At 50.6% G+C, this 22,073-nt stretch overlaps 1 protein-coding gene across 1 annotated transcript; it reads left to right on the top strand.

Moving 5' to 3' along the window:
* The first annotated feature begins 10,701 nt into the window (after positions 1-10,701).
* Positions 10,702-21,508, top strand: C11H14orf132 (chromosome 11 C14orf132 homolog). The gene is made up of 3 exons (XM_068129977.2): positions 10,702-10,727; positions 20,060-20,269; positions 20,484-21,508. The coding sequence occupies exons 2-3, from the start codon at positions 20,072-20,074 to the stop codon at positions 20,616-20,618; spliced, it is 333 nt and encodes a 110-aa protein (XP_067986078.1). The 5' UTR covers positions 10,702-10,727; positions 20,060-20,071; the 3' UTR covers positions 20,619-21,508.
* Positions 21,509-22,073: the final 565 nt, after the last annotated feature.

Raw genomic sequence — 22,073 nt, 5'->3', positions numbered from 1 at the left:
GTCCTTCGTCGTCAGCATCGGCGGCCGGGCGGACCGGATTTCGGTGGACCGCCTCAAGCCGGCCCACATGGACGTCGGCCAGCCGCCACGGCTGGCTCTCCCACCGCGGCGCGGCCGCCCCCCGTCCACTGCACCCCCCACCCGGCCACCCGCCACCACACCGCCCCCCCCCCCCCCCCCCCGCGACCAGCCAGGAGTCGTTTCGGTCGGGTCATCCGGACCCCCCTCAGGTTGACCTTCCTGGACCAAGTCGATTCTGGGGGGGCGTGTGTAGCGACCCATGGGTCCCCCAAAGCTCGAGACCAGCAACATAATCTCCTTGCCCCAGCCGGTGACGTAACCGGCGGACAAACCGCGGCGCCGAGGTTATAATTGCTTGCACCTGTCGGTCACATGACCACCAAAGCGTGCCTCGCCTGAGAGGCGTGGCTTTGGTTCTGACGTATGCTTTTTGGCTTGGATTATATGTATGCGAACCCGATAAACGGGCTTTCAGAGTTCCCGAATTGATTATACATTAAACATCTTCTCGGACGAGTTTGTGTCTTGTCCGTCACTTCGTCCGTCTCAAGCAGGAGCACTGCTCCTTCAGTATCAAATTAGTGCTATGGGGAATGGTAAGACACGAATCAAAGGTTTTGAATTGCAAAATACTGTCTTTATATTCGCGATAAGTTGCATAATCAAATACATGTTATCATTTTGTACAGGCAGTTAATAACATCAAAATGTGTCGCAATAATTCATATCACCAAACATACACAGGCAGTCAGCCAAATCATATATACACATGCAGTCAGTATAACTTCACATCTACACAGGCAGTCAATGACAAAATATACACAGGCAGTCAATGGCATCAAACATACACGATTACAGAATATGCCATTTAGAGTTCGTCATAGTCATCACTGTCCTGTGTGTCGTATCCGACAATATAGTCCGCATCGTTTTCACAGTCCGTTCCACACAAGCAAAGGTCGGTCAAATTGATTGGCAAATCGAATTGGTCGAATGGTCGATCGAATCGAATTCGATGAATCGAATCGAATCGATCGAATTGGTCGAATGGTCGATCGAAGCGGTTGGTCGAATTGGTCGAATCGAATTGGTCGGAATTGGCAAATGTAAACATTGATTTTCAGATTTTCCATGTAATAACGTTTCCAAAAATGTATAGGTTTGCTAATCTACCATGATTTTGAACGAAAAAACATAGTAAACCTGACTACATGTGCTAGTTTGGCGAATGTGTTGATTTGGTGCATGTGTTAGTTTGGCGAATGTGTTGGTTTGGCGCATGTGTTGATTTGGTGCATGTGTTAGTTTGGCGAATGTGTTGGTTTGGCGCATGTGTTAGTTTGGCGCATGTGTTAGTTTGGCAGGTGTGTTGATTTGGCGCATGTGTTAGTTTGCCTAATGTGTTGGTTTGGCGCATGTGTTGGTTTGCCGCATGTGTTGGTTTGGCGCATGTGTTGATTTGGCGCATGTGTTAGTTTGGCGGGTGTGTTGGTTTGGTGCATGTGCTAGTTTGGCGAATGTGTTGATTTGGCACATGTGTTAGTTTGGCTAATGTGTTGGTTTGGCGCATGTGTTGGTTTGGCGCATGTGTTGGTTTGGCGAATGTGTTGATTTGGCGCATGTGTTAGTTTGGCTAATGTGTTGGTTTGGTGCATGTGTTGGTTTGGCGCATGTGTTGGTTTGGCGCATGTGTTGGTTTGGCGCATGTTAGTTAGTTTGGCGAATGTGTTGATTTGGCGCATGTATTAGTTTGGCGCATGTGTTAGATTGGCGAATGTGTTGATTTGGCGCATGTATTAGTTTGGCGCATGTTAGTTAGTTTGGCAAATGTGTTGATTAGGCGCATGTATTAGTTTGGCGCATGTGTTAGTTTGGCGAATGTGTTGGTTTGGCGAATGTGTTGGTTTGGCGCATGTTAGTTAGTTTGGCGAATGTGTTAGTTTGGCGAATGTGTTGGTTTGGCGCATGTTAGTTAGTTTGGCGCATGTTAGTTAGTTTGGCGAATGTGTTGGTTTGGCGCATGTATTAGTTTGGCGCATGTGTTAGTTTGGCGAATGTGTTGGTTTGGCGAATGTGTTGGTTTGGCGCATGTTAGTTAGTTTGGCAAATGTGTTAGTTTGGCGAATGTGTTGATTTGGCGCATGTATTAGTTTGGCGCATGTTAGTTAGTTTGGCGAATGTGTTGGTTTGGCGCATGTTAGTTAGTTTGGCGAATGTGTTAGTTTGGTGAATGTGTTGGTTTGGCGCATGTTAGTTAGTTTGGCGAATGTGTTGATTTGGCGCATGTATTCGTTTGGCGCATGTGTTAGTTTGGCGAATGTGTTGGTTTGGCGCATGTTAGTTAGTTTGGCGAATGTGTTGATTTGGCGCATGTATTAGTTTGGCGCATGTGTTAGTTTGGCGAATGTGTTGGTTTGGCACATGTGTTGGTTTGGCACATGTGTTGGTTTGGCACATGTGTTGGTTTGGCACATGTGTTAGTTTGGCGAATGTGTTGGTTTGGCACATGTGTTAGTTTGGCGTATGTGTTGGTTTGGCACATGTGTTGGTTTGGCACATGTGTTGGTTTGGCACATGTGTTGGTTTGGCACATGTGTTTGTTTGGCGAATGTGTTGGTTTGGTGCATGTGTTAGTTTGGCGCATGTGTTAGTTTGGCGAATGTGTTGGTTTGGCACAACTGTTAGTTTGGTGAATGTGTTGGTTTGGCGCATGTGTTGGTTTGGCACATGTGTTAGTTTGGTGAATGTGTTGGTTTGGCGCATATGTTTGTTTGCCGAATGTGTTGATTTGGCGCATGTGTTAGCTTGGCGAATATGCTGGTTTGGCACATGTCTTTGTTTGGCGAATGTGTTGGTTTGGCGAATGTGTTAGTTTGGCGAATGTGTTGGTTTGGCGAATGTGTTGGTTTGTTGCATGTGTTGGTTTGTTGCATGTGTTGGTTTGGCGCATGTGTTGGTTTGGCACATGTGTTGGTTTGGCACATGTGTTGGTTTGGCACATGTGTTGGTTTGGCACATGTGTTGGTTTGGCAAATGTGTTAGTTTGGCACATGTGTTGGTTTGGCACATGTGTTAGTTTGGCAAATGTGTTGTTTTGGCACATGTGTTAATTTAGCGAATGTGTTGGTTTGGCCATGTGATAGTTTGGCGGATGTGTTGGTTGGGCGCACGTGTTACTTTGGCGGGTGTGTTCGTTTGGCGCATGTGTTAGTTTGGCGGATGTGTTGGTTTGGTGCATGTGTTTGTTTGGCGAATGTGTTGGTTTGGCACACGTCTTGGTTTGGCGCACATGTTCGTTTGGCGAATGTGTTGGTTTGGCACATATGTTAGTTTGGCGAATGTGTTGGTTTGGCACATGTGTTAGTTTGGCGAATGTGTTGGTTTGGCACATGTGTTAGTTTGGCGAATGTGTTGGTTTGGTGCATGTATTAGTTTGGCGTATGTGTTAGTTTGGCAAATGTGTTGGTTTGGCACATGGTTGCAGGAACTTTTGGGGTACAGAGCACATACAGGGCTGGGGGAGCTAGGTTGGAGAGGAGTCTGTCGAAGATAGAAAGACCACCTACCTTACCTGCCTGTGGTGAGTGAGTGGAAGGCCCTCGGAGTTGGCTTCATCGCGGGAGATTCCAATGATTCTAAAAGCTTTGGTTTCAACAGCGTGAAGCCGAAATAGGTGTGAGGCAGGAGCACCGGCCCAGAGGGGAGAGCAGTATTCCATTGAGCTGCAGATGAAAGCCTTGTATGTGGTGAGGAGCTCAGGTGTGCCAAGGAAGGATTTCGCACGACGGAGGATGCCCTGTCAGTGACTGGCTTTGGAGGCCAGCTTGGAAATGTGGTTTTCCCAGGAAAGATCATGGCAGATAGTGAGACCCAAAAGCTTGAGTGACAGAACTTCTTCGAGAGGATTGTTGAGAAAGTAGATGGGAGGGTTTTCTAGACGGTTTTTTCGGAGAGACATTGTGAGAGTGTGAGATTTGTCAGGATTGAAAGACATGTTCCACTTGTTTGCCCAGTTTGTGATTTTATCCAGGTCTGCAGAGAGTGAGGAGGCATGAGTATCCACTTGCAAGAATCCACCAATGAGCCAACCACAACCCTCACACTAACAACCTCGTGTGAGCCTCGGGGGCAGCCATTGAAATACACAGGTAACTAGCTGATATTACCATAACTACAGCTATTACATAAAGTAAAATAAATAAATTCTCGACATGGTTCAGCAATAAAATAGAATTATTGCAAAAAGGAGGATCTGTTGAGGTAGCCCACCCTATGAGAAAGGTGTAGCCTTATCTACATTTAACATGAAGACTCATCTGTATCATTCAGTCATAATCATTGTTGGTTTTCATGTGCATTAGGCCTACTCTAAGGAAAAAAAATACTGTTGAAGGAGCTGTGCTCCAACTCGAATCGAAAGAATGGACGCGACAAAAAGCTGGAATTCGTCCGAGTTTCTTTATTGCATCAAATCAACTCGGGTAAACTGAAAAGCCCGTTTATCGGGCAGCATTATATACAAGCACTCGAATATCTCATGCCGGGGCGTTTGCCCTTAAAAGGCGTGACTGGGCGTGTCCGGGAGACCTGGGCGAGTCTGGACATGCCCGGGAACGGCGAGACTGGGTGTCGCCGGATGGGCCGGGCGTGCCTGGACATGCCCGGGAACGGCGAGACTGGGTGTCGCCGGACGGGCCGGGCGAGCCCGGGAAAGGCGAGTCCGGGCATGCCCGGGAAAGGCGAGACTGAGCGTCTCCGGGCGGTCTGGGCGAGCCCGGCACAGCGATCGCTCCGTGGTTGCGTCCTCGGCAGGTGTAAGGCGATTGTGTATGTTCAGCGGCAACCGCTACACACGCCCCCCCAGAATCGACTTGCACCAGCAGGGTCAATTTAAGGGGGGTCCTGATGACCCGGCCGAAGCGACCCCTGGAGGGTCGTGGGGGGGGGGTCCAGTGTGGGGGTGGGTGGTCGAGCGGGAGGCACCGTGGACGGGAGGCGGCCTCGCCACGGAGGAAGGGCCAACCGAGGTGGTTGGTCGATGTCCACGTGCGCCGGCTTGAGGCGGTCCACCGAAATCCGGTCCGACCTGCCGCCGACGTCGATGACGAAGGACTTGTCGTCCCGTCGCAGGACCCGGAAGGGTCCGTCGTATGGCGGCCTGAGTGGCCCCCAGTGTGCGTCATGACGCACAAAAACGTACTCTGCTGTGCGAAGCGCTGGGGGGACGTAAGACTGGGGGTCACCGTGGTGGGACGTTGGCACGGGGGCAAACCGTCGGGCGGTCTCCTGGAGGTCCGAGCGCTGGCGAGCTGCGGACCAGGGACTGGTAGCGTCGGGCACGAATGCGCCCGGGACGCGTAGCGACTGGCCGTAGACCAGCTCAGCGGTGGACGCCCGGAGGTCCTCCTTGGGGGCCGTGCGGAGGCCCAAAAGGACCCACGGTAGCCGGTCGGTCCAGCCGCCATCCTGAAGGCCGGCCATGAGCGCGGCCTTCATGGAACGGTGGAACCGCTCGCACAACCTGTTGGCTTGGGGGTGGTAGGCCGTGGTATGGTGGAGCCTGACCCCCAGGTTGCGGGCGACCGCGCCCCACAGCTCGGAGGTGAACTGCGGCCCGCGGTCCGAAGAGATGTCCGCCAGTGCGCCGAAACGGGCGACCCAGGTGGCGATGAAAGCCTGCACCACGTCGGCAGTGGTGGTGGAGACGAGGGGAACGGCCTCCGGCCACCTGGTGGTCCTGTCCACCATGGTGAGCAGGTGTGTGAAACCCCGTGATGGGGGGAGGGGGCCCACCAGGTCCACGTTGACGTGGTCGAAACGCCGTTCGGGCAGGGTGAAAGGTGCCAGCGGGGCCTGGGTGTGTCGGTGGACCTTGGCCTGTTGGCAGGCCATGCAGGTGCTGGTCCAATCGCGGACATCCCGTCGAAGTCCGTGCCAGACGAATCGTGCCGACACCAGCTTCTGGGAAGCTTTCCGGCCCGGGTGGGAAAGGCCGTGGAGGGAGGCGAAGATGCGGCGTTGTCAGGTAACGGGCACGATGGGGTGAGGCTGGCCTTGGGAGACGTCACAGAGCAGGACAGTGTCCGTGAAGGGGATGTCGGCCAGGCGGAGGCCTGTGTCCGCCGCCCGGATGGCTTGCACCGTGTTGTCGGTGGTCTGGTCAGCCGCCATAAGCGTGAAGTCCACGCCGAGGTGGACCGCGTTCGCGCTGGCCCGAGAAAGACAGTCGGCCACGGCGTTGTCTTTGCCGGCGACGTGCCGGATGTCCGTGGTAAACTCCGACACGGCGGACAGGTGGCGCTGCTGGCGGGCCGACCACGGCTCCGTGACCACGGCTCCGTGCGTAAACCAACGGCTTGTGGTCGACGAAAGCCGTGAAGGGTCGGCCCTCCAGGAGGTGGCGGAAATGGCGAACGGCCAGGTGTAGACCGAGGAGCTCGCAGTCAAACGTGCTATATTTGAGCTCGTTCGGCCGGAATTGCCGGCTGAAAAAAGCGAGTGGCTGCCAAACCCCGTTCACCCATTGCTCGTGTACGGCGCCCACCGCGTAGTCGGAGGCATCCGTGGTGAGGGCGATGGGAGCGTTGAGCACCGGGTGAGCGAGCAGTGTTGCGTCGGCGAGGGCCCGCTTTGAGCTTGTAAATGCCGCGTCCATGGCTGCGGACGAGACGACGTCGTGTTTGGCCGGCTTGCCTCGGAAGGCTTCGTTGAGGGGCCGCATGAGCTGAGCAGCGCGGGGCATGAAGCGATGATAGAAATTCACCATTCCGAGGAACTCCTGCAGGGCCTTGATGGAGCGGAAACGCGGTGATGGCCTCGACCTTGGTAGGCAGCGGTTCGGCCCCATTCTTGGTGATGTGGTGGCCCAAAAAATCAACGGCCGTCGTGCCGAAGTGGCATTTGGCTGGGTTGACGATTAGGCCGTGCTCGCTGAGGCGCCCGAACAGTGTTCGGAGGTGGAGGAGGTGCTTGGCCCGGGACGCGCTGGCGAAGAGGATGTCGTCCAGGTAGACGAAGAGGAACGGCAGGTCGCGCAGCACGCCGTCCATCAAGCGCTGGAATGCCTGAGCCGCGTTCTTGAGGCCAAATGGCATTCGAAGGAATTTGAATAAGCCGAAAGGCGTGATGACGGCCGTTGGGACGTCGGCCGGCCTGACAGGTACCTGGTGGTATCCCCGTATCAAATCGATCTTCGAAAAAATGACCCGTCCTTCCAAACGGGCGGAGAAGTCTTGAATGTGTGGGATCGGATACCTGTCGGGGTTGGTAACGTCGTTAAGGCGGCGGTAGTCGCCACATGGGCGCCAGCCGCCCCCCGGCTTCGGTACGATGTGTAGTGGCGAAGCCCACGCACTATCGGAGCGCCGCACGATGCCGAGGTGTTCCAAAGCGTCGAACTCGGCTTTGGCCACGGCGAGCTTGGCTGGGTCGAGGCGGCGGGCTCTGGCGTAGACCGGCGGGCCCGTAGTTGGTATGTGGTGCTCGATACCATGTCGTACCGCGACGCCCGAAAACGTCGGCCGCGTGAGGGCCGGGAACTCCGCGAGCAGGCGAGCAAACTCATTTGCCGCCGGGAGGGTGCATGCTAGCTCGGTCGGCGCGGAGCTGCTCAACGTGCATGCCAGGGAGCTGAAGGTCTCGGCGTTGACAAGGCGACGCCGTTTGACGTCAACCAGCAGCCCGTGTGCGCAGAGGAAGTCGGCGCCCAGCAGAGCCATGGGCACGCTTGCGGCCACAAAAGTCCAATGAAAGCGCTGGCTGCCGAAGCAGACGGTGACGTTGCGCAGGCCGAAGGTGCGGATGGCCGATCCGTTGGCCGCCACCAAGGAGGGGCCGCAAACCGCGGACTGCCTGTCCTGATCAGAGGCGGGTATGACGCTCAGTTGGGCGCCGGTGTCACACAGGAAGCGCCGTCCGGACGCTTTGTCCCTGATAAAAAGTAAGTTGCCCGTGTGGCCGGCGCTCATGGCTGGTAATGAACGCCGGCCCGGCCGTTTCCCGACTTGCCGAAAGTGCACTGGGGTCGGCATGTCCGGGCCTTTTGTCCGAACCTGGCATGGTAGTAACACCACGCCTGGTCAGGTGGAGGCCCCGGTCGTCGTGTTGGAGGTGGTCGGCGCGGCGTAGCGGCCGCCAATTGCGCCGGCAGTTCGGCCGCCGACCGTGCCGGGTGCTCGGGCGCCATGGGCGTTGCTTCGGACGGCGGCGGGCTCCAGGTCGCTGCCCCAATGCGTTGGCCTGCCGAGGAGATCTTGTCGGCTTCCCTGGCGAGGGCGCGGGGATCCGTGATCTGCGTGCTCGCCAGGGCGAGGCATACCTGGCTAGGCAGCTGACGGAGGAACAGCTCTTGAAAAAGAAAAGCCGGGGCGTGCTCCCCGAGCAACGAGAGCATGTAATCCATTCGCTCGGACGGGCGCGTATCGCCGAGCTCGGGCAGGTCCAGCAGGCTCCGTGCGCGCTCCACCGATGAGAGGGCGAAAGCATCGAGGAGGAGCTTCTTGATCGCGCCGTACTTGTCAGCGGCTGGCGGGTGCTGGAGGAGGCTGAGGGCGCGGGCCGCGGTGGCTGAGCCGAGTGCTGCTACCACATGATGGAAGCGGGTGTCGTCGGCGGTGATGCCTCGCAGGGCGAACTGGGAGTCCACCTGGGCGAACCAAACCGCCGCGTGAGCCTCCCAGATGGTAGGCAGTTTGAGGGCAACTGCCGTGTCCATGTCGGTAGGTCACCAATGAAGGAGCTGTGCTCCAACTCGAATCGAAAGAATGGACGCGACAAAAAGCTGGAATTCGTCCGAGTTTCTTTATTGCATCAAATCAACTCGGGTAAACTGAAAAGCCCGTTTATCGGGCAGCATTATATACAAGCACTCGAATATCTCATGCCGGAGCGTTTGCCCTTAAAAGGCGCGACTGGGCGTGTCCGGGAGACCTGGGCGAGTCTGGACATGCCCGGGAACGGCGAGACTGGGTGTCGCCGGATGGGCCGGGCGTGCCTGGACATGCCCGGGAACGGCGAGACTGGGTGTCGCCGGATGGGCCGGGCGAGCCCGGGAAAGGCGAGTCCGGGCATGCCCGGGAAAGGCGAGACTGAGCGAGACCGAGCGAGGCGAGACCAGGCGGTCTGGGCGAGCCCGGCACAGCGATCGCTCCGTGGTTGCGTCCTCGGCAGGTGTAAGGTGATTGTGTATGTTCAGCGGCAACCGCTACACTGTTACGTTTGTTCCTTTTCGGGGTAGGTGAAGGTAGGTGTGGGGATTGGTGAAGGAATCTTGTAGTAAAGGTAGGATTGTATAATTATAGCATGGACAATGGACGTGTAGGATAAATCTCGATGTATTAAGTAGAGAAACTGTAGCTTAAGATTGTTTATGTGTCTTCACATGAGGGGTGAAGCAGTGATAACTAGTTAGGCATTAAGGTTATTTTTCCCAATATGTGATTTCCTTTTGTCGCTTTCCCTTTACAGTTTACATTTACAACCAGGCCGTCCATGCAAAATCTCCATTAAACCACTACAACCGCCGACAGAACCTGAACAGAGCCAATCGGCAAGTAAGCCCACCCACATGAACCGGTCCGGCAAAAGGTCACGCCCCTAGAGGGTATGAAGGGCGTGGAAGAGCAGATCCGACAGGCCATGCCCCTGGAGTGACGAGGGCCGGGGGGTGATGTGAGAGAGCGAGAAGCTTCGAGAGGGAGCTTTAGGAGAAAGACGCTGGCCTTTTTGGTGTGTGCACTTGTGAGGAGAACTTTTGAAGCTTTTGGAGCTGGTGGAACTTTTGCAATCGATCGTGAGTAGGAGGTGTTGGCGGCTGTGGTGCTCTTCTGGGGAGCTGGGGGCAGCGGTTGTGCTTGCTGGCCAGGAATCAAGAGGAGGACGTTTTGGCTGCCTGATTCATGGCTCGGTGCGCTCGCGTCGTTGACCGGCGCCATTTTGGGGCACTTCAACGCGTGGGCCTTTCGTTGGCCGTCGTCACCTTGCACTGCCAACCTCACCAAAGTGCTCGTTTGGACCAGATGAGTGCACTATAAAACGGAACATTTATTTTCTTTTATCTTTCCCCTTGTCCGTTTTTGAGTCTGCGTGTGAGGTACCTCAGTTACAATTTTAGCTTTTACCTCAACATTAATTTTGACATTTTCGTCTTATATTTATTTTCGTTAAATAATTTGTTGAATTTACTGTCGTGTCTATTTGTTGTGGTTTCGGTGTAAACCTGTGTGCTTTCATCAGGTAAACGCTTCGTTTCCTTCAATCCGCGCGCGAGAATAACCGCCATTTTCGGCTGCTCGCCTCGGGAGTAAAGACCGTCCCGGCTATTCGTTCAAGGTTGGTCTTAACTAGCTACGGACAAGACAATACGTTATAGGTCTAACAATGTACAATGCATGGAAGAAAGCAAAGGTCAATGTACCAGTCTCCGTACAATTGAACTGTCATTACCAGGAGGTAAACGAGCTGCGACCCCGATCTTGGACTTCGTACCTCATCGCTTGAGAAGCATGGAGTGAGATGCCATTAAAAAGAATAAGACATTCACATCCCTTCCTCCCTCATCCTTCTCTCCATCCTCACCATGCTTTTTTCAGCTTTAGCTCCGCCCCTCAACTCATCCTCCCACGTTCGCAGCACCTTCCTCTCCACTTTGCTTCCTGCGACCAGTTGTAAGGCTTGCGAGCATGGATCTCTCTTTCTTGGGCTCCGCTGTAAGTGTTTCGTTATAATTCTCATGCATGCGAGTAATAATAAATAATGCGAGTATCGTTTATTGTCATCATGTAAAAACATCTATATGCAATTCCTCTCGTTTCCATGACACTGGGATGGCCTGATTATGCGATCATTGTTTCCGTTGACCCGAGCCGGTGGCCCGTGGTGCACGTTTTTGTGGTTGCGCATCCCACGGTGAAAAGTCTGTGGAGGGTTCGATGGAGCAAGTTGTGGTAAAAACATCGAACCCAACAGAATCTATGTCCAACCACAAAAGACGAACCACGGGCCGCCGGTCACTACAAATAACAATTGCAGCAACAGGCATCAACAAAAGGCATTGTATGTAAATTTTCTATATGATGACTATGTTTAGACTATAGTAATAGTTTTGATGGCAATAAATGATACACCTATTGTTTTGTAGTAACTGATTCTGTAGCAGAAATAATATTGTTTTGTAGCAGAAATAGCTTACACTGGTTCTCTTTACGTAAGGTTAATAATGTAAACAACCTGTTTATTGATGGGTTTATTTTTTATTTTTTGTATACAAGATCGAGGCTCGTGTAAGAGCTAACATTAATCACAAAAAGACAAACTGACACATAAAGCATAAGATAAAGGGAGCGGGAGACAAGTTGGGGAGAGAGAGGGAAGCACACAAGTACAACATTTGAGAGCAGGGACATCGGGAGATCTGTGGGAGGGACAGGGCTTGGGGGGAGGGGCATGGGAAGGGGTTGAGGTATAAAACACATGGACACTGCTAAGACTTCCAGGAAAGAATTCGGAATTTTAAAAAAGTGGATCTGGGGTGAAATTAGCGGGGGTAGAAAAGATCAAGGTTTTGGATGGGGGGAGATGAGAGATGGTGGTGAACAGCTGTTTTAAAGACCTGGAGGGAGGAGTGGGATTGAAGGGAGTGTGGGAGTTTGTTTTGATTCGCGATTTGACTCTAAACTGTCGGATTGATGTAACATAGCCAGGACATTGCAATGTGATGTCCGTCCCTCGGATGGACGTTAAGCCCGGTGTCACGTCTGCCAGCGTTAGCTGGTGGACATTGAAGGTCCTGCTGTGTCCTTCGTGACGAGTCGGCGAGTTATCGCCGGCTCTCGAAACAAATTACTATAATTTACACCCAAATCGACTCCATTTTAATGGCACACGAGGCTCGCCAGCCGGTTTGGGAATAAATTGGGCCAAACCAAACTTCCTCACCGGTAAATAAGTAACCGCAGTCGCCCGGAGTGTCGATCAAGGTTTGGGGGGCGGTGGTGAGATTATCGGCACACCAGTGGGAGGGGTCGGTGTGAGAGAAGAGGGGGCAGGGTTTCACCCGCTCACGGCATGGAGTAAAAAAAATCAATTGAACGCAGTATGTCTAGACACATAGACTTCCGGCCTGTGTGCTTGAAGTGTCCTGGAAACTTTTCGCCGCAATATATTCATATCAGTAAAGGGCGTAACGGAGGCTCGGCAGAGGAGAATGTGATAGGATATGGGCAAGAATATTAAACAAAATAGCAAGGTATTGTTGAATTGCATAAGGGATAAAGAATAGGTTAAGACAAGTGTGGGCCCATTGAGGAATAGCACAAAAGCTTGCTATTTCCACCATTCCTCTCACCATAGGTTTGCATCCATTTGCATCCTATCCTCGGAAGGATAACAGAAAACATTACCTCACCTTTCATTTAGTTGCCAGATATTATTTACCTGTTTTTCAAATCCCCCGAATAAACTTTCCCGATATCATTAGGGCTTAAGTGTACCACATCCAATATCCTCCCCCGTGAGCGATGACTCAACATGTTGTAGTTTAACCTTCCCTCAATATCGCTTACTTTCGCCCTTTCGAAACAACACACAATTCTATGACTACGATCTTTCCTGCAGAAAGAAGAATCTACATATTTAACAGTTTAATCACAAACAAAAACCATCTCCACCCCACTCTCACTGATGCATGCACTTGCTCCATCCTCACCCCTGCCTGTGCTCACTCCACCCTCACCCTGCCTGCACTTGCTCCTTCTCACCCCTGCCTGCACTTGCTCCACCCTCACCTCTGCCTGCACTCGCTCGCTCCACCCTCACCCCTGCCAGCACTCGCTCCATCCTCACCCCTGCCTGCACTTGCTCCACTCTCACCCTGCCTATGCTCACTCCACCCTCACCCCTGCCTGCACTCACTACACCCTTACCCTGCCTGCACTTGCTCCTTCTCACCCAGGCCTGCACTTGCTCCTTCTCACCCAGGCCTGCACTTGCTCCACCTTCACCTCTGCCTGCACTTGCTCCACCCTCACCTCTGCCTGCACTCGCTCCACCCTCACCCATGCCTGTGCTCACTCCACCCTCACCTCTGCCTGCACTTGCTCCATCCTCACCCCTGCCTGGCCTCACTCCACCCTAACCCCTGCCTGCACTTGCTCCACTCTCACCCTGCCTGTGCTCACTCCACCCTCACCCCTGCCTGCACTCGCTACACCCTTACCCCTGCCTGTACTTGCTCCATCCTCACCCCTGGCTATACTTGCTCCACCCTCACCCCTGCCTTTACTTGCTCCACCCTCACCTCTGCCTGCACTTGCTCCACCCTCACGTCTGCATGCACTCCCTCCACCCTCACCCCTGCCTGCACTTGCTCCACCCTTACTCTGCTAGTACTCGCTCCACCCTCACCCCTGCCTATACTCGCTGCATCCTCACCCCTGCCTGCACTCGCTACACCCTTACCCTGCCTGCACTTGCTCCTTCTCACCCAGGCCTGCACTTGCTCCTTCTCACCCAGGCCTGCACTTGCTCCACCTTCACCTCTGCCTGCACTTGCTCCACCCTCACCTCTGCCTGCACTCGCTCCACCCTCACCCATGCCTGTGCTCACTCCACCCTCACCTCTGCCTGCACTTGCTCCATCCTCACCCCTGCCTGGCCTCACTCCACCCTAACCCCTGCCTGCACTTGCTCCACTCTCACCCTGCCTGTGCTCACTCCACCCTCACCCCTGCCTGCACTCGCTACACCCTTACCCCTGCCTGTACTTGCTCCATCCTCACCCCTGGCTATACTTGCTCCACCCTCACCCCTGCCTTTACTTGCTCCACCCTCACCTCTGCCTGCACTTGCTCCACCCTCACCTCTGCATGCACTCGCTCCACCCTCACCCCTGCCTGCACTTGCTCCACCCTTACTCTGCTAGTACTCGCTCCACCCTCACCCCTGCCTGTACTTGCTCCACCCTCACCCTGCATGTACTTGCTCCACCCTCACCCCTGCCTGCACTTGCTCCACCCTCACCCCTACCTGTATTCGCTCCACCCTCACCCTGCCTGCACTCGCTCCACCCTCACCCCTGCCTGCACTTGCTACACCCTTACTCTGCTAGTACTCGCTCCACCCTCACCCCTGCCTATACTCGCTCCACCCTCACCCCTGCCTGTACTTGCTCCATCCTCACCCCTGCCTGTACTTGCTCCACCCTCACCCTGCATGTACTTGCTCCACCCTCACCCCTGCCTGCACTTGCTCCACCCTCACCCCTACCTGTATTCGCTCCACCCTCACCCCTGCCTGTACTCGCTCCACCCTCACCCCTGACTGCACTTGCTCCACCCTCACCCCTACCTGTATTCGCTCCACCCTCACCTGGCATGTACTTGCTCCACCCTCACCCTGCATGTACTTGCTCCACCCTCACCCCTGCCTGCACTTGCTCCACCCTCACCCTGCATGTACTTGCTCCACCCTCACCCTGCCTGCACTTGCTCCACCCTCACCCCTGACTGCACTTGCTCCACCCTCACCCCTACCTGTATTCACTCCACCCTCACCCCTGCCTGTACCCGGTCCACCCTCACCTCTGCCTGTACTCGCTCCACCCAGTACGTCAGAATTCTGATTGTTCCCCTATCACCTCGCTGTCTATTAACTCGTTTCCAAACAATCTTCTCACCATCTCTTTCTCGAAATAAAACCCCCAATGTACCGCTCGACTAGCTGCTAAAACGAGTAGGCCTTAACTATAAGGTTCAAAATAAAATAATAGGCTACATTTACCCGCTAATCTGCTACAAACAATAATCCAACCATAAGTGATATGAAACGCCAAATCATACACTAGAAATAACCAAAAATAAGCACATCACTCTCCTTCGTCTCGACTAGAGGCTGGAATCCGGAAACTGGAAGTCACCAGTCGCCAATAGGCATTGCTGTGTAGAAAAGGAAGAGACTAGAGGTTATCAGTTCAACTGGAGATTGAACACAAACCTGCTGCCAGAGGCTGCGTCCAGTCGTACCACCTTGCCTAAACCACCTTTTAATTGCTGTTGGTAACTCCTGTGTAATTTGTCATTTTTCATGTTACCATAAAGCAGGTTGTCACACATTGCGATGTCGCTATCAGCAAAAAACTCCAAGTTGAGAATTTATAAAGCTCCGTTTACAAAATGTGTAATTCCTCGGCATTCTCCAGGGTTGCTCATGAGTCCAGGGGGTTTTACTGCGTAGAAAGGTCCACTGAGGGTGTTGAAAGGCTTCACACTTCGTTATGGGATCCAAGCGGCAGTGGAGATACCTTCCATCCAGCAGCTTATTGGAGGAGCGAGGTCTTTTACCTGCATTATGGTGGCTGACATTCAGCCACGACCTCTACGTCATACCACCAATGGCCTCGGAGATGAAATGTGCGGACACTGGTGCCTGGGTTCTAATTTAGTGGACCCATTTCTCGGTACGACACTGAATTATTTTACGACTTTGGACCGAGGATAAGGTGATTTTGGACAATTAATTATAAATTTAATCACAGCACTTCCTGCACCCACTTGATTAAAAGGATACCGCATGAACGCTCCGATATATTATTTTAGAGATACAATTAACGTTTTACCAAGTGTTCCAATTTTTATTATCAGCAGCAGAATAGATTGTGCACAGAATCGAATGGACTGTGCCACGTCCAAAGAAATGCGGAGTATTTGCAGCACATTTCTGAAATATTCCAAAAAGCATGGACTGTGCCATGGAAACATTGTGTGGTTGTGGCACTCTTTGCTAAATTGTAGTAAACTGGCCATTTTACATGATGAAAGCAAGACTCGTCATCCTTTCGTCTGCAACATGTGGTTGCTATAGTTCCATCTCTGCTGGAATGGGGCAGTTGTGCCACTGATGTAGTTCCACCTGTAGGTTCGAGAAGAACTTTCTAATTTGTCAGGGGCTGGGCCGGATTTACGCAAGGGCAACCGGGGCTCGTGCCCCGGGGCCTCCACCACCTAAGGGCTCATGTAGGATTATTGTCAATATATCTGTGTACTAAATAGCCAAACTGTGGTTTTTGATTGGATGTTTGTATGGATGGACCGGTGGACTATGTATTTTAGTAAATCGGAGGCCATAGCACGTATGGGTGGGCCTCAGGCTTTTGGCCTGCAGGCCTCAAACAGCTTCTTTCTCCGAAAATTGAATAGGGGCGCCACAGAATAAGATATGAGTTTAGGGGTGCCATCGGTGAAGAAGGTTGAAAACCACTGCTTCACTTCATCGTTGGTGGCAGAAAGGGTCACCATCACCCTTGTGTGTACCGGGGCTTCCACCACCATAAATCCGACACTGGTCCTCTTCGCGACACTATGGAATCATTAATGTCCACCAACTAACAACTAGCAAGCGGGCCACCCAATTTAACGTCCATTGAGGGACGGCACACTTAGTGATGGAACTTCCTGCCTGTGAAGCACCAACCAAACAGTTTATAGTCGGGTCAAGAATCGAACCCAGACAAGACACCGTCATTTCAGGACTGCAGTGAATCCGATGGATTACATCCATTTTATATCATTTATCAATGTTTCCATGAAACATGGCTATCACCTATGTGCTTATACAGACGACGGATGTTCATTTTTAGACCATTTCAAAAAGGCAGTTTAATGATTGTAATCACTTTGCTCCATCTCACTTACCGTCTTCCAAAAGTCAATAACGTTGTTGGGCTTGCTGTTCGGTAAGCCCTATATCATTCATTCATTCTGCTCTCTGTAATTCCACCAGGCATTGTCTCTTCGCTGGAATCCTCCATTATCAGTGCTACATATGCTTTCATTTTGTCATGTAGGAATTTAAAATTACTATAGTTTTGGCTGCAGAATTAGAGGTGGAAATCAATGGGCAGACTTTGCATGTTTTTGCTAATGATACTCCGACAAGGGTAAAGACAGTAGGTTGGTAGCTTTGGATACTTGTTTGTACTCTGTTTGTACTTTGAGCAGCTGCTCAGCAGTCCAAATTAGGGGAGACCAGGCCTATTCTAAACTGGTAAGAAATCTTACGTTCGTAAACATGGATAGTGGGAGTAATTAGCTACAGCTGCTTTCATACATCAACTAGAGAGTTCATATAACACGTTACCTGACAGCGTTCATTTATATACTGTACTTCGATTGAAATAAAATAATGATGTAAAAGTTTGTTTTAAGAAATTCCGGAAGTTTAGCGCTATTGAAGCAGTCTTATACACCACCTTATTTAACATTTGTGAGTACTGCGAAACTGGAGGTTCTTGGAAGTGATTAGAAGGTGATTTGTGCTCTACAGTGTTGAAGTATATAAAGTAAGAAGAAGAAGAACCCCCTTTAGAGGCAATTTTTCCCCACAGAGTAGGGGTTGGCCTTTTTCAGGCACCGTGGTCCCCTTTTTGGAAGCAATGTTTTATGGCTGGTATGTCCTTCCTGCCGTCAACCCAGTTGATCACCTCTTGTGACACACAGGGAATTACCAGTGAGCTGGTACTCAATTTGCCGATCTCGAAGGGATGACAGGCTGAGTCAACCCCCCTGGCGTTGATTCAGCGATTGATCGGGTTTTGAACCTAGGTATCCTAGGATCCCAAGCCAGCACCCTAACCGCTAAGCCAACACCAGGCTTTAAGTATATAATTACATTGTAATAAAAGAAGGATTGTAAATTCCGGAATTTAGCGCCATTTTACAGCCATTGACGGAGTGTCTATTACACCACCCCATCTAACACGTTACATTAGTTATTTGCACCTGTTCTTTGTGTCCTTTGTGACGTCCTTAAAAACAGTAAGTTTCCTGTTTGAAATACTTTAAAGCTTTGTTTGACTGCCAGACAGGCAGACAGCATAAATATATTTTGCCACTCTTCTCTGCTCACGTGCGATTGGGACTAATTCAGAGCCAAAGTACTGTTAAACGGCAAGTTTTTTTCTGATTAATGCTCAAAATATATCATTCAATTTGAATTAAGTTGTTCCGCGTTTAACTGACGTTTGCGGAGAGACTGACAGACATGAACCAATTGCTTAACCCCGTTTTTTGCTTTGCACGCGTGTGGTAACGGCAGATATGATAGGCATTCACTTTATCTAATAACATCATGCTTTTTTCACATTGATCTAAGCTTCATGGAGGAGGTTAGACACATGTAAGACAAGGACATCATGAGACATCGGTGTACTTTAACAAAGTACATGAATTACATATTACACCTTCCTGCCAATCACACCTTCACAGTCACCCCTCTCGGTTCTGCCTGCCCAGTCAGATTGGCTATAAAAGCAAGGTGTGAACAAGAAAAAGAGCAATCAGAGATTGCAAACCCTCACCAGGATGTATTTTCAGTGGTTTTTAAAGGCTTTTGTGTTAAAACAAATATGGCGGCCGAACCACGTGACCGATGACGTCACCTTTTTTTTTCTAAACTAATTTATTCCTCGATTATGCTCAAGAAATTTAATCTTGATCGGATGAAGTTTTATACTTGTCGAATTATGACGTCATAATGGAGGCACCTATGACATCATCATTAACATATTTTATTCCCCATGGAGAGTTCTTTACAATGAGCCATGTCTCAATTTTTTCTATTCAGCCCTTTCGGAGATATAAAGGTGCAACGTTTTTCGGTTTTTCCAAGATGGCGGCCGAACCACGTGACCGATGATGTCATCATTATTTTTTTCTCCACCAGTTTATGCCGACATGGCGCTCAAGAAATTTCATCTTGATTGGATGAAGTTTTGTACTTGTCAAATTATGACGTCATAATGGAGGCACCTATGACATCATCATCAACATATTTTATTCCCCATGGAGAGTTCTTTACAATGAGCCATGTCTCAATTTGTTTCTATTCAGCCCTTTCGGAGATATAGAGGTGCAACGTTTTTCGGGTTTTCCAAGATGGCGGCCGAACCACGTGACCAATGATGTCATCATTATTTTTTTCTTCACCAGTTTATGCCGACATGGCGCTCAAGAAATTTCATCTTGATCGGATGAAGTTTTGTACTTGTCGAATTATGACGTCATAATGGAGGCACCTATGACATCATCATTAACATATTTTATTCCACATGGAGAGTTCTTTACAATGAGCTATGTCTCAATGTTTTCTATTCAGCGCTTTTAGAGATATAGAGGTGCAAAGTTTTTCGGTTTTTCCAAGATGGCGGCCAAACCACGTGACCTATGACGTCATAATTATCATTAAAAAGATTGTTCAGGTGCAGTTGCACCTATGGTGAAAATTTTCTGTCAATCGGACCAACGGTTGCAGAGAAAATCATATTTATTCTGTGCGGACAAACAGACAGACAAACAAACGGACTCAAATGCAATACCCTCTCCTCTGGCGAGGGTAACTAGGCTTTTTGACGTTAATAGACAGTGGGGAAAAATCAACACAATGTATGGGATTTGAAACTGAGAAGCGTCATTATTTGGGGCTGGGGAGGGTGTGTGAGGAAGGTCGTGGAAAGATACTCATTCTGCCAACTTTGGAAGGATGACAGGCTGAGTCAACCCACCTAGTGTTATGTCAATCGCACGACCGGGGCTTAAACTCAGGACGCTAATATCTAGCCAACCACCTTAACCGTTAAGCCAACACCAGGTTTCCAAAGGTAGGAAAGAAGATACTAAAGTTGTGCATTTAATGAGTTTGAAATGGGCTCTAGCTTGTATCCTTTGTGGCGATGTTTGCACAGCTGACCTGAGACAATACATGGTGGCTATCCGTCAACACCGACAGTCCCTTCCATTAGATGACGAGGCGAGGTACAGACAACGTAATAGGATGAGATTCAAAGTCAAAAGAGTTTTCTTTTTGAAAACATAAACTCCTTGCCTAACTAATCGAGATTCACAAATATCTGGATATTCTTTTCCAATGACTTCCCTGCTTAGCTATAGATCTATTAATCATTGGCATCAGCATTACCGGTCAAACTAACTTGCCATTGCAGAATTTTTACATGTTTTTTTAAACTGCTCTGTACTCTCGCCATCTGTAGAACATCTCGGTGATGGGTGCGGCCTTCATGGATTACCCAATGCAGGATGACGACATAGAGGAAGATGAACCACCTTTACAAATGGAACCTGGCTCGAGCTATTCGGCTCTGATGAACATGGAACCACATCCAACTGGCCCAATGGACCCTGGACTTGGCTATCCTGGCCCATCCTCCATAACCTCTCAGATCATGTACTCAAGCTCACAGGTAGGCCTATTCCTTAGTTCAGAGTTTAAAGACCCTAAGCTAATATTTTTGCACCTTCATTGATTAAACGTGTGGTTTCTATGCGGAAACTTTTGTTTCAAATCACATGAAATAATCAACAAATCCTGGATGGGTACCTCCAACTTGTTTTCTTGAAGGATGTGCTTCAGAAGTTGATTTGGAGTATTTTTGTTGATTTTAAACTTGTATTCAGGAAATGCAAGAAGACATGGAGGCAGAGGATAAGCCACAGGAAGGCCGACGGTCCTCCCTGGGTCTTTTGCTGGCTATTGTCGCGACAGTGGCCAACATTTTGGTGGTGGCCATCGTCTACGCCTCCACATTCTAGCGTGAGAGAATCATCACAAGGCCTGCGGGGAATGATGTTCTCAGCGTCTCTACTTGTTCTCTTGTTTAACAAGTTAATGGAGAGATTATTGTGCAGGACAAAGTGCAAAGGTTCCGCAATGAAGAAGAGAACCTGCAATGGATGAACTGGAGCTTGTTAGAGACAAGAGCTTCAAGGAAGAACTGATGGGCTGGCAGGATACCTTAGAGGTAGTGCACTCACCTATTTCAACTGTCTAGTCTGGGTTTGAGTCCTCCCCAAACTACAAAACTGCCACCATGGTGTTTCACAGACAGGGTATTGCATAAGTAAGTGTGGTGTCCCTCGAATGAGAGCTTGAGCTGGGGATCTGTCTGCCAGCATTGGGTGTCGGTGGACATTGAGATATTTCAAGGTGTGCTTCGCCAAAAGAAGGATATTGGTGCCAATGCCCAAAACAAATTCCAAATGCCCTAACCAATCATGGGGCTCATGCTGGTTGCCATCAGGTGGTGACTCTTGAGGCACTCTTATTGCACCGAAGGGCCAACAATATAGTACCATATACCTGTAGTTTGCTGGTCAATGGCATTAAACCAGTCTTACTCACCTGGAAAACACACACAAACACCCAAATGTTTTCCCATTATTTTAATGTCGACATATCTTTTTCTGTCTTTAATGCAATTTTACATCTGAGGTTTTACAGGACCGTGTACAGGTTGTCACCATATTTCCAGGTTGACCACTTGTGGCCTCAAAAGTTCATACGATTAGTGGAACTGTAACTCGATCAAGATTTGTTAAAAGAGCTCAAACCACAACAGCTTGAATGAGGCGATGTGTTTTCATAATGTTTACACATGAGGACTGAAAGATTAAAAACATTTTAGATATTATAAAAACATAATTCCATTAATTCCATCCCTCTCCTCCGTGGCTGCAGAAACCCTCATCCACGCCTTCATCACTTCCCGTCTGGACTACTGCAATAGCCTCCTTTATGGTTCACCCTCAACAATCACCAATAAACTCCAATACATTCAGAACTCCGCTGCCCGTCTACTCACCCATTCCCGGACCCGTGACCACATCACCCCCGTCCTTTACAAGCTTCACTGGCTCCCCATCTCCCAGAGAATCCAGTACAAAATCCTCCTCTTGACCTACAAAGCCCTCCATAACCTGGCCCCATCCTACCTGGCTGACCTCCTCTCCAGACACACTCCCACCCGCAACCTCCGCTCTGCTGGTACCAACCTCCTGACCCCCCCCCCCCCCCCCCCATCCGGACCAAATTTAGATCCTGGGGGGACAGGGCCTTCTCCATCGCTGCTCCCACCCTCTGGAACTCGCTACCTCACACCATCAGAGACTCCTCCTCACTCACCACATTCAAAACATCACTCAAGACCCACCTGTTCAACACTGCATTCAACATTTAACCCACAGCATCTAACCCCTGACTATCTCCTC

Source organism: Myxine glutinosa, chromosome 11, assembly GCF_964187855.1.
Source record: "Myxine glutinosa chromosome 11, kmMyxGlut1.1, whole genome shotgun sequence".
Lineage (NCBI taxonomy): Eukaryota > Metazoa > Chordata > Myxini > Myxiniformes > Myxinidae > Myxine > Myxine glutinosa.
This window is presented reverse-complemented; position numbering and strand designations above follow the sequence as displayed.

Excerpts from the sequence above, each read along its gene's own strand:
- C11H14orf132 (XM_068129977.2), top strand. The coding sequence starts at position 20,072 with ATGGGTGCGGCCTTCATGGATTACCCAATGCAGGATGACGACATAGAG. Across the intron at positions 20,270-20,483 it reads TCATGTACTCAAGCTCACAG|GAAATGCAAGAAGACATGGA; the intron begins GTAGGCCTATTC and ends ACTTGTATTCAG.